We start from the raw sequence: 17,088 nt of genomic DNA, 5'->3' as shown, positions 1-17,088 counted from the left end.
CATGCCTTGCACATGACCACTAAATTAGCCAATTAACCCCCGATCCTTCCCTCCATTTTGTCACCAGCTCTCCAAGTGTTTGATTAAGCTTTGAATTACTTCCCCAAATCGACTGTGAGAATTTCTTATGATCTTGAGAGATGGAATTGTCCTTAGCTTAATATTATCTCCAAGGCAGGTGATCAATTTTACTGGATAACAAAAGTTAAAAAACCTATTCTTGTAATTAGGTTGCACTTGTGCTGATGATTTACGCAAAGAAGACCTAATCGGATTGATAGGGAGAGGAACCATCATCGATTTTTTTTCCCCTTAAAAAAAAATTGGTTTTATAGTATAAAAAGAGAAATTCTTTAGAAGTGCAACCGTCAATTATAAAGATGGGTATCAAATTGTTGGGGATAGCATGATTTTTCTCAGGATGTTCCTTGCATACCTTTCATATGTCTGGATGTTTACAGAGATGCATTTTGAACAAATTCTTTGAGATCAACTAGGGGCAATACTAGGGCTTCGAGAAGTTGTTATGTAGAAATCAAGTCAACATTTACTAAAAACAAAATTGTACGTGTTATTACTTGTAGACATTTGACTTCACATTCATAAATTAGAGGGAATGTGCAGATTGGACCTTTTTGCACTTCTTGGTAAATTGGATGGATCTTTTGTCTATGAGTGCGTGCGATTCTTCCTATTTTCAAGTTGTGGAAGTATTCTCACTAGAAATGTTTAAGAATCTTTTGATCTAGTGAAGATGTCAAGTATTCAACTAATCAAATGGATCTTAAAAGAATTAAGGTGTAGGAAGTTGCATGGATCTAGGAGGGAGGAGGGGGGTGGGGTGTTGGGGGGAGGGACTGATGAGTAGGGGTTAGGCATTGAGAGCGGAAAATCAGAACACCAAATTGCATCGGATGGAAAAAATCGTATTGATTGAAAAGGCCAACAAACCTACACCAAATTGGATCGGACCGGTTCAAACTGATTTCGGTGTCAATTTCACACCTTACAAAATCATACTAGACTAGACTATATCGGATTTTTTTAAAATCTTTAAAAAATAAATTATTTATGTCTAATGGTAAATTTCTAATCCTATAATTAATATTTCCTTAAGCCCAACTTCAAAGCACCTATCTTTTCTAGGCCCAATCATCTATCGTTACATGAAATTGGGTCATTTGGGATTTTTTTAAGCACAAGAAATTAAATTTAAGTTGGAATTTGTAAAAAAAATTGAAATATATATAATATAAAAAATCCTATCCAAATCGGAACTCCAGTTTCATAATTTTTTTCACCAAAACTTTACCGAATTGCACCGGTTGAACAATATCGATTTCGGTTCCAATGTGAGGTGAAAACCGGACCAAATGGATCGCGCCTACCCCTATTGATGAGTAACAGATGGTTCGCAAGGTAGCAGAAAATCAAACAACGGAGAGGGAGAAGATATGTGATAAGACGACTGAGGCCATCTCCAACAATGGGCTATACCCTCACATTTAGCCATTTCACACTCAAAACTCATCTCCAGCAAATGGGCTATATGTGTCGTATAAGTGGGCCAAATCCAGTCAGCAAGCCTAAAGGGCCAAATGTGTAATTCAATCTCAACTTCTAAACTCTCGAATGCGGCAAGACTAGGCACAACAATCACACAAAGGGAATGAGTGGGGAAATGATCATCTGCACCCCATAAATAAAGAAATTCCATTAAAGTAGCTCCCTCTGCCATCTAGAAAGGAAGAGGAAAAAAGTTATGTTTTTTCCATGTTTTTAAACAGGTGTTGAAACCAAAAAAAACATCATGAAGAAAGAGGGAAGCCCGAAAGAGGCAAAATCTTAGTTGGTAACAAAGTTGACCCATGCCTCCCTCTCCAACAATCGAGTACATATGGCACAGGGACGTCACTTCATATTCCTCTACTATAGCATAGCTAGTTCAGGGATCCGCCAACGTCGTCTTGATTTCAAGGTTGGGCGATGGCCCGGTTCCTGGGTGGGTTATTTTATTATTTTTAAAATTATTGTGTTGTTGTTTTAAAATTAATGTTTTGATTTTTTGGGTGGGCTGTTGTTGCTTTTAAATTAATGATATCATATTTGAAAATATTTTCCTTTTTTAAAATTCTATCCAAAAATATTTTTCTCTTCTAAAATAATTTGTAAATAAGGTCTAAGATAGTATTTTAATTAAATTATTCAATATATTTAAAGAATATTCTAAAGATTAATAAAATATTAAGGGGGTTATGATTTAGCCCTCCACTACTCGGCGACGGTAGAAATATAACCCAACACTATTCCTTAAAAAACTATAAATGGTGGGCTAAATTTTATAGGTGGATTATGTTTAGGTTATTTGCAGGTGGTGAGGTCTATATTTAGCCATCTAATAAATAATTTTATAAAATATAATATCATGCTACATTTTAATTGTCTCTAGCAGCGAAGGGCTCATATTTGTCCTAATATGTCAACACCTGAAAAAAAAAAAAAAAAAAAATTATTTTAGGAGGGAAGCACACCTCAGTTATCCCGTAGGTTCCCTATTTTAAGCCATAATTCTACCGTACTTTCCGCTTTTGATTGTAAACCCAAAACAAGTCCGAGTCGGACTCGGACTCAACTCATGTCTCTCTCACGTTCGAATCTTTTTGTTTTTGTTTTTGTTTTTCGGTCTAACATAACTCAACAGAATCCTCTTCCTCAGTCAAGCATCTCAGGCTCTCTCTCTCTCTCTCTCTCTCTCTCCGCCGCGATGCCTCACTTTCAGTCCCTCGCCTAACCCTTCCGAACCAAGTCAGCCGATCTTCTCAATCCCCTCCCTCACACTCTAATTGATCAGTGTCTCAGTCTCAGAGATTTGGTAAGCCTGTTCAACAATTTTTAAATTAATTTTTATCTTTCTTCACATAATTTGTTTTAAAATTTATATATGGATATAACGAGGCCTCGAATTGCTAACGGGTGGTGTGCTTGCTGCTTTCGTGGTGATTATGGATCAATCTGACTCAGTCCCAATGGTGGTGAGTTCTGATAACTTGGGTATTTGTTAGCATTTAGTCTCTTAAAATTGCTAATTGGTTTGAAATCCTTTTGATTTCCCAGATATTAAACCGGTATTAAGTTGGCACCTTTTTTTTTTAATTACCCAGATTTCTAAATGGTTTAAAATTTACATCCTTTTTATTTCTCCATATCTAACTTGTAGAAAATTTTCATCCTTTGTTCTTTCTCTTGTATATAGGTGCGTTCTGGTCGGTTTTATTGTAGTTATGATTGTTTTATTTTGATTATTCTATATGTAAGTTAAATTTAATAATGTGATGAAACCATGAAATTAGTGAACTTAGATGAGTTATTGAAGGTTTGATATGCTGGAAATTAGGATTGTTTGATGAAATGTTGATGTTTTGAAAATTTTAAATTGATAGAATGCTTAGTACTTGTAAGCAGGTTGGGTTTGACTGGACATTTTATGTTTTGAAAGTCAGTAGCAGGTCTGTAAAAATGGATTTGGGTTAGGCCCGAACCTGCAAAATCAAACCGACCACCAATGGTTTTGTTTGGTTTGGTTACCCCTGAGATGTTAGTCAAAACCGAACCAAACCAATCCGTTGTAATGTAATCGGTTGAGCTGTTGTCTGAACTAATCCAATCCTTGCACATTCTCTACATCTGGAATATCTAATTGGTTTGAAAGTTGGATCCTTTTCATTTCCCAGATATTAAACTTGTATAAATTGGAACCCTTGTATTTTTTTTTTCAGTTACGCTGGTATCTAAATGGTTTAGAAGTAGCGTCCTTTTTTATTTTTCCATATCTAACTTGTAGAAAATTTTAATGCGTTGTTCTTTCTCTTGTATATAGGTGTGTTTTGGTCGGTATTATTGTTATTATTATTGTTTTGTTTATTATTCTTTATGTAAATTGAATATAACAATGTGATTGAATCATGAAATTAGAAGTTTGAGTGCAACTTGGGAAAGCGACGCAGATGTTGTGAAGGAAAGAATGAGGGAAAAAAAGGTGTGTACAACTCGTTGGACAGAATTAGTGCGATGCCAGATGAAATTCTTGTCAGTATATTGTCTCTCTTGCCACTAAAGGAAGCCGCAGCTACTAGTATCCTTTCTAGACGTTGGCAGTATGTGTGGATGTCCACTATGGTTCTCAACTTTGATGCTAACTTTGATGTTGGTAGCAATATCTGCCGCTTCGGAGCCCTCAAACGAAAATTAAGAGACCTGGAAAGTGGTAGATATGTCAATTGGGTGAATCGTGTGGTGGAACAACATAGAGGCCCAAACATTGAGGAATTCAGTGTTTGCTTTCAACTAAATGATCGGTTTACAAGTTCCATTGACAAATGGATTCAGTTTGCAATTGAAAAGGGAGTTACAACACTCGTGTTGAAGTTTTTTTCACAATTGGACAGTGCTTCATTAAATTTCTATGCGTTTCCCCACAAACTATTAGGTCTCGAAAAGAAGTGCTTGTATTCTTACATTCCAAGTCTACGCCCCTGTGGATACAAAGTTGGATTTCAGTCCCTCAAAGTTCTTCATTTCCAATGGGTTGATGTTACTGATGAAGTTCTTGAATACTTCTTGTCCAACTGTGCAGTTCTTGAACGGGTAACTGTGTACGGAACAAAAAGTTTGGTTAATTTAAGAGTTGTTCGTCCATCGGCTGCATTGAAGCATTTAGCTATAGGAGCTTGTCTTGGCCTTCAAGGCATAGAGATTTGTGAGGCAAACCTTGTTTCATTTAAATATGACGGAAGTGTGATAAACCTGCTTCTCACTAATGTACCATTGCTTGTAGAGGTGTCCATTTCCTATATTTCCAACCCCCGTGCATTCATAGAGCTTTTCTCTAGCAAACTTTCATGCTGCCTTTCGCAACTGGAGATTCTCATGCTGAAAATCACTAGAGCGGTTAGTATATGTAATTATGATGTGTTGGTTTTCTTTTCTTCTTTTATGGATTATGTAGCTCATTGTTCCTTGTTTGGTTTTCAGGATTATAATCCGAAACATGTGTTTCCTATGCTGGCAAATCTCAAGCATTTGGAATTAATAGTTCATGCAGATTACTCGTAGTAAAACTATATGTAAGTCTTTGTATGGGCACTTTTGTTGATTTTGTTCATCTTCTTTTGGTTCCATTAACAATTCTGAAGAATGAAAAGTACAACAAAAACAAAAAAGGTTAAATTATGCTGTGTGATGAAACATGCTAATAGACTTCATTCCTTCTGGTTCTTGTTTTGTCTTAACACTTTTTTTCTTTTCTTGGCGCAGTTGGATTTCATTGTATCCCTGGAGGACATAGAAAAAATAAAGAAAGCTGCGAAATGCCCCCATCATTACCTCAAGGTAGTAGAAATAGTCGGGTATCGTGCGCGTGCATCTGCTGTTGATCATATCTTGTTCTTAATAAAGAGTGCTACTGCATTAGAGAAAATTGTTATTGATCCTCTCCGACGTTGGGCGTATCCCTATGAACCGGGTAGTGAAGAACTCTCTGATGTGGCAGAGGCAAGAGAGCACGCTGTGCAACTCATTAAAACAAAACTGCCTTCAACTGTTGAATTTGTATGCCTGTAGTTAGTACAGTGCTTAAATTATATCGAGATCGTGCAAGGCTTAAATTATAGGGAGTTTCACTAAAATACCCAAAATGGGGGCTGAAATTATAAAAATACCCAACACCCAAAACACTTTATAAACATACCCACAACTTATCATTACACACACTCAAAACCCTTTTATAAACATACCCAAAACTCATCATTACACACATATCCAAAACCCATTTTGGGTATGTTTCTATGTTTAAATAGTGCTTGGGTATTTTTATAAATACATGTCTAGGATTGGGTATTTTTATAAATATCTATAAATTATATCGAGATTGTGCAAGGCTTAAACCATAGTCGTTTTTTTGTTCCCCGAAGTTTTTTTTTACTGTTCATACTATAATTAGAATGTTGTATTTCGATTATTTTGCACTGCATGGAATTGTGTTGATCTAAAAATTATGTGCATTTGATTTGAATCGTGATCTCTGTTGGTCGATTTCAAATTGCCTATTATTCATCAACTTAACTGTTCTGGATTTAGCAAAACCGCTATTAAAAAATGTCTTATTTGTTTTTCATATAACATACTTGAGCTGCTACAAAGGGAAACAAGATGAAAACACTATTTTTATTAAAATAACTGTAGTAGTACAGTCAGCAGGTATTAGATTAAACACTTAAAACAATAGAATAGAGAAGAACATAAGAGATCGAGGAGAAGAAAATATAGATTGAAAAGACGAAAGAAAGGGCAGAATCAATGGCGGAACCATGAATTTTTCTGAAGGTGTGCTAAATTTTGTTTTTGGTTTTTTTTTTATAGTATGGGAGATAAACAATGAGAACCTTTTTTTTTGGTATGCTAATTGATACAGTGAGAACCAAGTGGGAATTAGAAACTGAAACTGTGGGAAGAAAAAACACAAACAAAAGTTCAATTCGTAGCAGTAGCATATTATAAAAAATTTAAACAGAGGCATAAAAACTAAAGCTTTGTTGCACTTGCAGATCTGGATGCGAACCACTTAAAGAAAAAGTGAAGGAAAAAGTAATAAAAAAACAACGAACAATACAAAATTGAGAGAAGTGACTGAGAGTTGTTTTTTATAACACGGGTAAACTGTCAAATACCCTCCTGAACTATTACGCTTGTCGAAACCTCCACCTTAAATTATTTTTTCAGCCAATTTAACCCTCAGACTATTTTAAATGGTCAATTTAGAACCTGTCGTCAAGATTTTAGACTTCCATCCAATTTTTTGTTATTTATAAGGGTAAATATGTCATTTTACAAGGACAATACCAAAAAATAATAAAGAAAATGTAAAATCATGATTTATTCTCTCTTTCTCCTTCTTTGTTTTTTTTTTTTTTTTGGGTCAATTGTAGCAATAGTCTCTAGACTAAGACCAAACTTTACTTTTCGTCCCTTATATTGCTAAATTGTTATGGCTGTACTTTAATTATGCCTTCACTTTCAGAAATCATCATTTCCGTCATCTTAGTCAACTTTTCCGTTAAAAATGAGGGCATATTTGTCTTTTCTTGTGCTGGATTGAATAGAGACGCCACTGGCAATTTTTTTTTTCTCTTTCCATTTTTTCTTTCTTTCTTTCTGAGGCTTTTATTTTGTTATTTTGTTATTTGGTTTTGTTGGAGGATTTGGGGTCTGATGTGTGTGTGGGGGAGAGAAATCGGGTTGGGAAGGGAACAAATCTGGGTGTGGGGTCTGATGTGTGTTATCAAGCTGGAGGGGGAAGAACAATTCTGGGTGTGGGGGAGGAGAGATCCGATATCCATATTTGAACATTAATATTGTCCCTAGTCCCATAGATTTTGTTCGGTCAATTAAATCTTGTGAGGAAAATGGGTCCAATTTGGACAGGTTTTTGCCCCAAATTAAAATCAATCTATTACTATTCATTCGGTTTGGTTCGGTTTGATTTTAATAAAAAAAATTCAAAAACTATCCGGTTCAATTTGATTTGGAACCGGATTATAAAAATTAATTTTTAATAGAATTCTCAATTGAAATATTATTATTATTACTTGAAAATTAACAAATTATTCAATTTCATATAAAAATAAATATTATAGTTAGAAAAAAGAGATATTTTGAAATTGAACTTGGAAAAATATTAGTTTTTTTGTTGTTGTGAAATTAAAAATATAGCATTAAATATAAATATATATTGAAATTATATATTTTTCAATTTGATCGGTTCGGTTCAACCCAGTTCGATGTTTGAAGACATGGAACCGAATCCAAAATCGATCCGGTTCGATTTTTGACCGGTTGTTGACTATTTGGTCTACTTGATTTTTTTTCAATTTGGTTAGGTGCGATTCGGCTCGAATTTCCGGTTCGCCGGTTTAAGTGCCCACCCCTAATTGTAAGTAGACAAAAAATGAGTGGGATAATCAGCTCCCTTAATATAAGTTGTTTTTTTTTGTTACTTTTTGGTTGGGAGGCCACGTGAGGGCCTCTTGTAAGTGGTATTGTCTAGTTGGTGTTATACATAATAACTAGGGTTAATTACAGTTTAATACCCTGTAATTACACCCTTAAGACATGTTAGTCCATATCTTTTTAATTTTTACAATCACATACCCCGATCTTTTTAATTTGTTACAATGTGATTCCGCCATTAGGGCTTCCGTCATATCTCTCTGTTAGTTGCTTACAAGGCATTTATGGGTCCCATATTTTTCTTTTTTTAATTTTAAATTGATTAATGTATGAATAAAATATTATTTTTTTGGAAAAATGGAGGAAAAAGAGAAAAAAAAAATCTTAGTTTATACAGAAGACCAAAATTTTAAAAATATTATCTTAGTTATTCTCCTCCTTTCCCCATGACCACCACACCCTCCTCCCCCCTTCCTTCTCCCTTCCTATCCCGACCAGCCTCCATCCATCACTATACCAACCATGAAGACCTTCCCCATCTCTCCCCCCCCCCCCCCCCCTCCCAACTTTCTTGTGATTTTTTCTCCCCCATCACAAACCCAGACCCATCCCTCCGCCCTTCTCCACCCCCCAACCTCCGAATTTCTTCTTCGCAACCCTCAACCACAAACCCAACGAGTCAACGACCATGGGATCTGGAGTTTAAGTTCGCAAGGGAGGATGAAGAGTTTGACCTACCTTTTTGAAATTTTTTGCAATCAACTTCCAAGTTCTGAAAATTTTCAAGTTTTGATTTTGTGTCACAAATGAAGAGCTTTATGTCACAAGTTTCTGGTTCCCTTCCCAAAATTCTCTAATTTCTAGGTTTAGTTTTTGCTTCTCCATTGCTTGAAAATAGGGGAAATAAAAAAGGGTCTCTAGAAAATCAGGTCTTGATAAAAAGGTTGCAACTGGCAGAGAAGAAGAATAGGGTTCAGATCTGAGGAGAAAATGGGTGGTGTGGTGTTGGCGATGAAGATAAACACATGTTTCTTTCTTTTTCCATTGGACGATGAAGAAAATGGGTAGTGTGGGTTTTTTGCCCTAATTTTTTTAATTGATTTTTAAAAATTATATGAATATTTTATTACACCTAAATATAAAATAAAAAAATGTGGGACCCATAAATGCCACATAGGCAACTAACAGAGAGATCTGACTGAAACCCTAAAGGCAGAACCACATTGTAATAAATTTAAAAGATCAGAATATGTGATTGTAAAAGTTGAAAAGATAAGGACTAATATGTCTTAAAGATGTCACTACAGGGTACTAAACTGCAATTAACGCTAATAACTATTTTGGCTTGAAGTGTTTTCACACACTTGACTATTTCGAATGTCCTTCTATAATAACTTTTTGCTGTCTTCATATTGTTCATAGAATTGATGAAATCACTTGCAAATTTAGAGATGACGAAGTGCTCTATATATTTCTTCTATTGCAATGAACTTCATTTGGTGTTTGATTTGTCTCAGCCACTGTGGGTCTTGTTTTATTTGACCGTGGCTGTTGGCTAAGTGTCCATTGATTTGGTTTTGCCATCAATTTATTTTGCTGAATTTTGTTACCTGCGGATGAGGAAGGGGAGGGAGGCGGTGTTAGAATGGATTTTCATATTTGTGCATCTGTGTTGCAAAGAAGGTGTTGTGCACTTGGGGAAGAAGACAACACCTACTTTGAATTGGATTCTTGAAAGAAAGTGAGAGGGAGAGAAGAATAAGAAGGAAAAATGAGTGAGAGAGAGAGAGAGAGAGAGAGAGAGAGAGAAGACAGGGAGAGAGGAAGAAGACGGAAAAGAAAAAAAAAAGGCAAAATTGTAGCAATGGTCCCTGGACTAAGACCAAACTTTACTTTTCGCCCCTCATATTGCTAAATTGTTACGAGGGTACTTTAATTATGCCTCCACTTTCAGAAATCGTCATTTCCGTTATTTCAGTCAACTTTTCCATTAAAAATGATGACTTGGCATGGGCAAAAAATTTAAAAAATAAATCTCCTCTCTCTTTCTCTCTCTCCAATTTCTTCTTTCCCCATTCTTCCCAGAGGAAATTTCTTCTTCCCCCGACCAACCCCCATTCCCTTGTTTAAAACTGATCGTCCTTTTCATGCCTGGAGATGGATGACTAATTGGACCCATTTTCCGCACAAGATTTAATTGACCGAACAAAATCTATGGGACTAGGGACAATATTAACGTTCAAATATGGATATGGATATCGGATCTCTCCCAGTGGCGGACCTAGGAATGTTTCAGTGGAGGTGCAATTCTTAAAAGCTAAAAGCTATAAAAAAAACAAAAAAAAAACTTAAAAAAAACTAAATATCCTTATAATTTAAACAATACTAGTGTCATTCATAATTGATGAAAAAAATAACAGTACAAAAAAAACATGGAAACCTCTTTGAGACATTTAGTCAAATACTAGCCAAAATTTTAAACAGTGAGGAGTATGATTTTTGAGACATCAATTGTGTAATGTAATTAAATTTACATACTTATTCATCTAAGCAGAAAAAGGAATCCTAAAATATAAAAGTGAGAAATAATAATGAGAAATAAAAGTGAGAAATAATAACTTGTAAAAACCACAAGAAATATTACCTCATAAAATATATCTTCAAGACTAACCCATCAGCACTTAAATTTGCACTGAAGAAATCTTCGAGATGGGAAGTAATTTTGGGTTGTGGGTTTTCTAGATGGAAGGGAATCCTAATATTCTCACATGGTTAATTGATTATGGGATAATTAAAAGGTTTTTTTGAGCTAGAGGATAATAAGATGGTTAAAGTGGTAATTTGCTGAAAGTCAGAATTGCATCAATCAATACTCCCCGTTTCATTAAATGCCTTTTGAGCTGGAGGATAACAAAGACGACGTCGTTTGTGCTGCAACAAATTGAAAACCAGAAAACCCAAGTCATCTTCCTCGTTTTGAAACCCCTTGCAACACACCTCAGATGCAGAACCTTGGGACCAGCAGAGGTGCATAATCCAGCCTCTTCACAGGATTTCCGGCAAGGGGAGGTGCAACTGCACCTCCTTGCGCCTCTGTAGGTCCGCATCTGATCTCTCCTATTATTTATACAACTGATGCCTAAAAGACTAACAACGTCAATTTCGATCACATGACTATTTATACAACTGATGCCAAGCATTGGTGCACATAATGATCATTACTTCTTATGTTATTTGTTTCTATGAGCACTTGACTATTCTATCACATGTTGTCATGCTTACTGATGTCCAATGTTGGAATTCTCTACCTAATTTCCTTTCTAATTGTATTTTAAACGTGCAAAAGTGAACAGGGGCTAAAATCATGAATGGATTTGGAAGAAAAGAGGCTTGCAAGGGAAAGTCAAGGAAAAGGAAAGACCAACAAGGAGTTGAGCCTGAAGGAGAAGACAAAAACTATTTTCGGTGGAATATAGCTATGGAACGTGAATTAGCTTATATACTTCGGGAGGAGCGCGGCTTAGGTCACAAATAATTTCATATGCTGAAGGCACTCCCAATTGAGAAAAAAAGAGAGTATGTTGCTGATGTTTATTGCACGTGGGGAGTGATTTGGTTTGCTAATATGCTCTGTTTGTTTAAGTTGAGTTATTTAGTTCACCAAACGATATGCTATTTTATACTTTGAGGAATACCTTTTATGTCGGTTATCAATTTTTTTGTTCTTTCGAAATATTTAATTTCTGTCATTTATAATTTACATGAGCTATCCAAACATTGAAATTTTCAATTTCTGTCATTTACAAAATCCGACATACATAAATCCAAACACAGAAATCTTCCATTGCCATAAATTCAAATGAAGAAAATCTAAATTCCGTCATTTTAGAATTCTATGTAATTGGCAATTCCTTCATCCAAACGGAAATGGAATTTCTTTATTTATGGGGTGCAGATGATCATTTCCCCACTCATTCCCTTTATGTAATTGTTGTGCCTAGTCTTGCCGCATTCGAGAGTTTAGAAGTTGAGATTGAATTACACATTTGGCCCTTTCAACTTGCTGACTGGATTTGGCCCACTTACACGACACATATAGCCCATTTGCTGGAGATGAGTTTTGAGTGTGAAATGGCTAAATGTGAGGGTATAGTCCATTGTTGGAGATGGCCTCAGTTGTCTTAATTATCACATATCTTCTCCCTCTCCTTTGTTTGATTTTCTGCTATCTTGCGAACCATCTGTTACTCATCAATAGGGGTAGGCACGATCCATTTGGTCCGGTTTTCACCTCACACTGGAATCGAAATCGATATTGTTCAACCGGTGCAATTCGGTAAAGTTTTGGTTATAAAACTTATGAAACTAGAGTTCGGGTTTTGGATCGGATTTTTTATATTATATATATTTCAATTTTTTTTTTTACAAATTCCAACCTAAATTTAATTTCTTGTGCTTAAAAAAATCCCAAATGACCCAATTTCATGTAAAGATAGATGATTGAGCCTAGAAAAGATAGGTGCTTTGAAGTTGGGCTTAAGGAAATATTAATTATAGGATTAGAAATTTACCATTAGACATAAATAATTTATTTTTTAAAGATTTAAGAAAAAATCCGATATAGTCTAGTCTAGTTTGATTTTGTAAGGTGTGAAATTGACACCGAAATCAATTTGAACCAGTCCGATCCAATTTGGTGTAGGTTTGTTGGCCTTTTCAATCAGTACGATTTTTTCCGTCCGATGCAATTTGGTGTTCTGATTTTCCGCTCTCAATGCCTAACCCCTACTCATCAGTCCCTCCCCCCAACACCCCACCCCCTCCTCCCTCCTAGATCCATGCAACTTCCTACACCTTAATTCTTTTAAGATCCATTTGATTAGTTGAATACTTGACATCTTCACTAGATCAAAAGATTCTTAAACATTTCTAGTGAGAATACTTCCACAACTTGAAAATAGGAAGAATAGCACGCACTCATAAACAAAAGATCCATCCAATTTACCAAGAAGTGCAAAAGGGCCCAATCTGCACATTCCCTCCAATTTATGAATGTGAAGTCAAATGTCTACAAGTAATAACACGTACAATTTTGTTTTTAGTAAATGTTGACTTGATTTCTACATAACAACTTCTCGAAGCCCTAGTATTGCCCCTAGTTGATCTCAAAGAATTTGTTCAAAATGCATCTCTGTAAACATCCAGACATATGAAAGGTATGCAAGGAACATACTGTGAAAAATCATGCTATCCGCAACAATTTGATACCCATCTTTATAATTGACGGGTGCACTTCTAAAGATTTTTTATATAATTAAAAAAAAATATGGGATTAAGTGAGAGTTGCATATTTGGGTCGAATACATACAGGGCGGATTCCGACTTTTAGGTGACTCTAGGTGATAGACTAAATGAGGTCCATTCTCTTAATATACAATTGCAAAAAGAAAAAAAACAAATAAAATGATTTTACATCGCTCGTAGCGCGCGTGAATAAACAAGGTAATATGCATATGGGAGGACATAAAAAATAAAAAATAAAAAAATAAATCGGATTAGATGTTTAATATCATGAAGGAAATTACAAATTTACAAACCAACGTTCCAGCAACCATTAGAGGCCAAGGAAAGAGTTTGTTGTTTGCTTCTATGGGTGTGTGCGGGAGTGTGTAAAGTATGGGTGGGTCTCTCTGTGTTTTGTTCCTATTGGAAATTGAAAAAATAGTTTACTGGATATGGACAAATATAAAGAAAAATTCATAAATCTCAAAAGCAACAAAAGTCTATACATAAATTTTAGTATATTGAAGGTAAATACATAAATTTTAGTATTTTGAAGTTTTCAGTAAGCACTTTAACCAATACATATATATGGAAATGTTCTCTTGTTATACCGTTTGGAAACGTAAAACCATTCTTTTAGACCACAAGCAACAAAAGTCTGTTAACAAAACATTACCCTACGTATAAAATTGAGATTTTCTCCTGACAGTATGTGAATCATAACCGTTGATTATATACAGTTATGTATGAAAGTGGTTCAGATTCACAGTTCTGACATACAGTTAAACGTATGCTACTTCAGGATTCTTTTTCTTACTTTGGAAAACCTTTGATGTTAACATTTCATCAATTACTTGTTTGCAGGAACATGGAAAGCAATATGCACTTATTCCAGTTTTTTAGCTAGTGAGACTCCAGTCTGTTGCGTTTCACTCTCTTCATTTTACAATCCTGAGATCACATCATGCCCCAAGTGTAGCTGTGGATGCAGAGAAGTAACAGACAAAAACTTCGGTACATGTCTAAGGTTGGGCTGCTTTACTTTTTTTTTTTTTTTTTTTTTTGGTGCATCCATAACAGTGAGAGCTGCTACTTATGCAAGTTAATTTGAACTCAGCTGATCCTCTCTTTCTTTCTCTGTCTCTTCCTCTTTGTGATAACAGGCCAGCTTACCCCTTCACGGCAAAGTCACCAACAGGGGATAATTCAGGAGCTAATTTTATGGGTGCTCAAGACCGGGTGAAATGCACAGATCATATGTGCCCTATTCGAGTTCATTGGCATGTCAAGACCAGCTATGTGGATCACTGGAGAATTAAACTTACAATTACTAACTACAACTATCAGAGGAACTTCTCAAACTGGAATGTACTGGTCCAGCACCCTGGTCTCTCCATGAATCCAATAACATATAGTTTCAACAGCACATTGCTTCAGCCTGGCTTTAGAGGTACTTACTCTATTTCATATCTGTTGTTCAATAACGTGGGAAGTACATAGAAGAAATGTTGAACATAATCACTTGCTTGTGTAGATTAATCTTTAGTAGAAAGGATAATGTAACTTTAACTGTTACAATCCAATGAAGTGACCCAATAAACCCTTACAACTCTTTTCAACTCTCTCAAATGGTGAAGGGCCTATCCGAACCTAAAAATCTCGTGTGAGAAAGTTGGGAAAAGAGTTGGGTTCGAAACTAGACTGTCTGGCCACATAAGCTCGTGAATTTGTATGTTCCATTAGGTTAATTGTATATGTGATCGTGATTCACAGTCTTACAACATAAACACATGTGTCCGGGTAGTCTAGCAACAGTACAAGTCTGAAATGGAACAATACCCTTTATTCTATTACCACTGTGATTAAATAAGTTCTAGTTTCTCAAACATTGGAAACTGTTGCAGATGCAGTTGCCCTCTTCTGGGGTATAGCCTTTGTTAATGAAGAGCTGATTGCTACTGATAAGGATGGAGTGGGTTCAGTGTCAACAGAGATACTTTTGGAAAAGGACTCAGAATCATTCACATTCAAAAATGGATGGGCTTTTCCAAGAAGGGTATATTTCAATGGAGAAAACTGTGAGATGCCCTTACCAGACACTTTCCCAATGTTACCAAACGGCACCTCCAAAACACAACCACCAACACATTGGCTCTTCCTTCTTCTCATCTTTTTTATTTCCCAAACCCTACTTTTACATGCCCCTTTGAATTTGAAATCTGATCAACTCACCCCGCAAGCTTGCTTTGAGTGTTTTCCCCACAATTTTAAGCCATTTTATTCCCCTGTGGTCTTGATGGTTCTTATTGAGTACAAATTATTAACTTTTTTTAATTTTTTTTTTATAAACTTCTTCTTTAAAAAAATAAAAAATAAAATCCTAAGTTCTATGTCCTTAAACATTATACTACTCTAACAACACAAATGTAACTCACTAAACATTACACTAATTTACTTATATGCTTAGGAATTAGGAGGTCAGAAAGTAGCTTTTGGGCTCATTCCTATGACAGTCAACTTTACGATACTCCCCTCATGGACTATAATATAAAATCATCTCTAATCATAATAAACGCTTAAATCTAAACTCTCATGAATTATTTCATAAAAAATAAAAAAATTGGATTTATTTAAAAAATACTGAAGTTATGGCTTCTTTATATATGGCTCATCAAAATGCTTCCAAGGATGGTATCATTTTTGGAAGTAGTACTTAACCATTAATATTTGTCCAGTAGCACTTCCATAATATTCATTACATACATTTTCTATTTTAATCATAGATAATTATCTTTTATTTTTTATTTTTCATAATCTTTGAGAAGAATATCATCAGTAGCCAAGAAGTTGAGGACAAGACTACATGATATGTTGCGGTGCACATCTACAAGATACCATGACATACCAATTTCGTTACTGTCGCTTTCATCACTGATTATACAATCTGGAACAGAGCAAGCAGAATTGAGAAAAATGGGTCTGATCAAGACAGTACTATTTCAGCATGGCAGAACTCGGATGAATCAAAAGAGCAATCTGATCACAAGCAATGCATTAACGGAGGCCGTTGCAAAAGTAAATGGGGTTGTGAGAATGAAGATTTGGTAAGAAGGCAAGATTTAAAGCAAGTTCTTGAGCTCATGAATTGCGGAATTAACAACCAAGCATCAGTTGTTAGGCCATCATCTTTGTGTGTGGAGCAGGGGCTAAGTGTTTTGAGAAAGAAGCATCTTCTGAGAGCCAGTTTGGTGGCCAAGCACAAGAGCCAGAGTTCATGGTGCCCTGCACTGCAAAGAATCCGTGAAGAAATTTAATTAAGCTTGATTATGTTTGACTAAATATGTTAACATCTCACTTTGATCACTGTAATTTTTGTTAGCTTGCTTAGCTTTCATGTCACATCCAAATGAGAATTGTAAAGAGAGGATTTCTATTCACATATGTGGAATTAAAACAAATTTTTGAGAACCCATTCCCTCCAATTTATGAATGTGAAGTCAAATGTCTACAAGTAATAACAGGTACAATTTGTTCTTAGATGACTTGATTTCTACCTAACAACTTCTCAAAGCCCTAGTATTGCCCCCAGTTGATCTCAAAGAATTTGTTCAAAATGCATCTCTGGAAATTCGAACCTGAGACCTCTGCAAGTCAGTCCTTTATGGTGCTCTTTACAGGTTTCTGCAATGCATTTTCTCTCATTGTTGGAGTCTGTGTCACATCGGTTGGTCTTAACTACTATCATCGGCTCCTTGACTCCACGGATATTTCTTCCGTTGTCTATCCTCGGTGGAACTGATG

The 17,088-nt window shown here is 35.5% G+C and overlaps 2 protein-coding genes across 4 annotated transcripts; both read left to right on the top strand.

Annotated features, from left to right (window-relative positions):
- The first annotated feature begins 2,577 nt into the window (after positions 1-2,577).
- LOC110757259 (F-box/LRR-repeat protein At3g26922-like) lies at positions 2,578-6,076 on the top strand. 3 transcript variants are annotated; one of them, XM_088246250.1, is made up of 5 exons: positions 2,578-2,872; positions 2,956-3,032; positions 3,976-4,947; positions 5,032-5,123; positions 5,314-6,076. In XM_088246250.1, exons 2-4 carry the CDS (start codon positions 3,003-3,005, stop codon positions 5,110-5,112), a joined length of 1,083 nt encoding a protein of 360 aa, XP_088102376.1. In that variant the 5' UTR covers positions 2,578-2,872; positions 2,956-3,002; the 3' UTR covers positions 5,113-5,123; positions 5,314-6,076. The 3 variants fall into 3 exon arrangements, with proteins under 3 accessions (XP_088102376.1, XP_088102375.1, XP_088102374.1); XM_088246248.1 differs by having other exon boundaries at positions 2,579-2,872; positions 3,973-4,947; XM_088246249.1 differs by having other exon boundaries at positions 2,578-3,032.
- A 7,137-nt stretch (positions 6,077-13,213) lies between these two features.
- On the top strand, positions 13,214-16,601 carry LOC110773143 (COBRA-like protein 2). Its single transcript, XM_088245875.1, has 5 exons — positions 13,214-13,220; positions 14,152-14,319; positions 14,486-14,737; positions 15,192-15,597; positions 16,241-16,601. Exons 1-5 carry the CDS (start codon positions 13,214-13,216, stop codon positions 16,599-16,601), a joined length of 1,194 nt encoding a protein of 397 aa, XP_088102001.1.
- The last annotated feature ends 487 nt before the right edge of the window (positions 16,602-17,088 follow it).

Source organism: Prunus avium, chromosome 8 (assembly GCF_965620075.1).
Source record: "Prunus avium chromosome 8, drPruAviu1.hap1.1, whole genome shotgun sequence".
In the NCBI taxonomy this organism is placed as follows: Eukaryota; Viridiplantae; Streptophyta; class Magnoliopsida; order Rosales; family Rosaceae; genus Prunus; species Prunus avium.
This window is presented reverse-complemented; position numbering and strand designations above follow the sequence as displayed.

What these genes read in the sequence shown, in the direction of transcription:
- LOC110757259 (XM_088246248.1), top strand. Translation starts at nt 3,003, where the DNA reads ATGGATCAATCTGACTCAGTCCCAATGGTG. An exon ending in CTGACTCAGTCCCAATGGTG is followed by an intron (nt 3,033 to 3,972) that starts GTGAGTTCTGAT and finishes TCATGAAATTAG; the next exon opens with AAGTTTGAGTGCAACTTGGG. An exon ending in TGCTGAAAATCACTAGAGCG is followed by an intron (nt 4,948 to 5,031) that starts GTTAGTATATGT and finishes TTTGGTTTTCAG; the next exon opens with GATTATAATCCGAAACATGT.
- LOC110773143 (XM_088245875.1), top strand. An exon ending in CGGTACATGTCTAAGGTTGG is followed by an intron (nt 14,320 to 14,485) that starts GCTGCTTTACTT and finishes AGTCACCAACAG; the next exon opens with GGGATAATTCAGGAGCTAAT. An exon ending in GCTTCAGCCTGGCTTTAGAG is followed by an intron (nt 14,738 to 15,191) that starts GTACTTACTCTA and finishes AAACTGTTGCAG; the next exon opens with ATGCAGTTGCCCTCTTCTGG.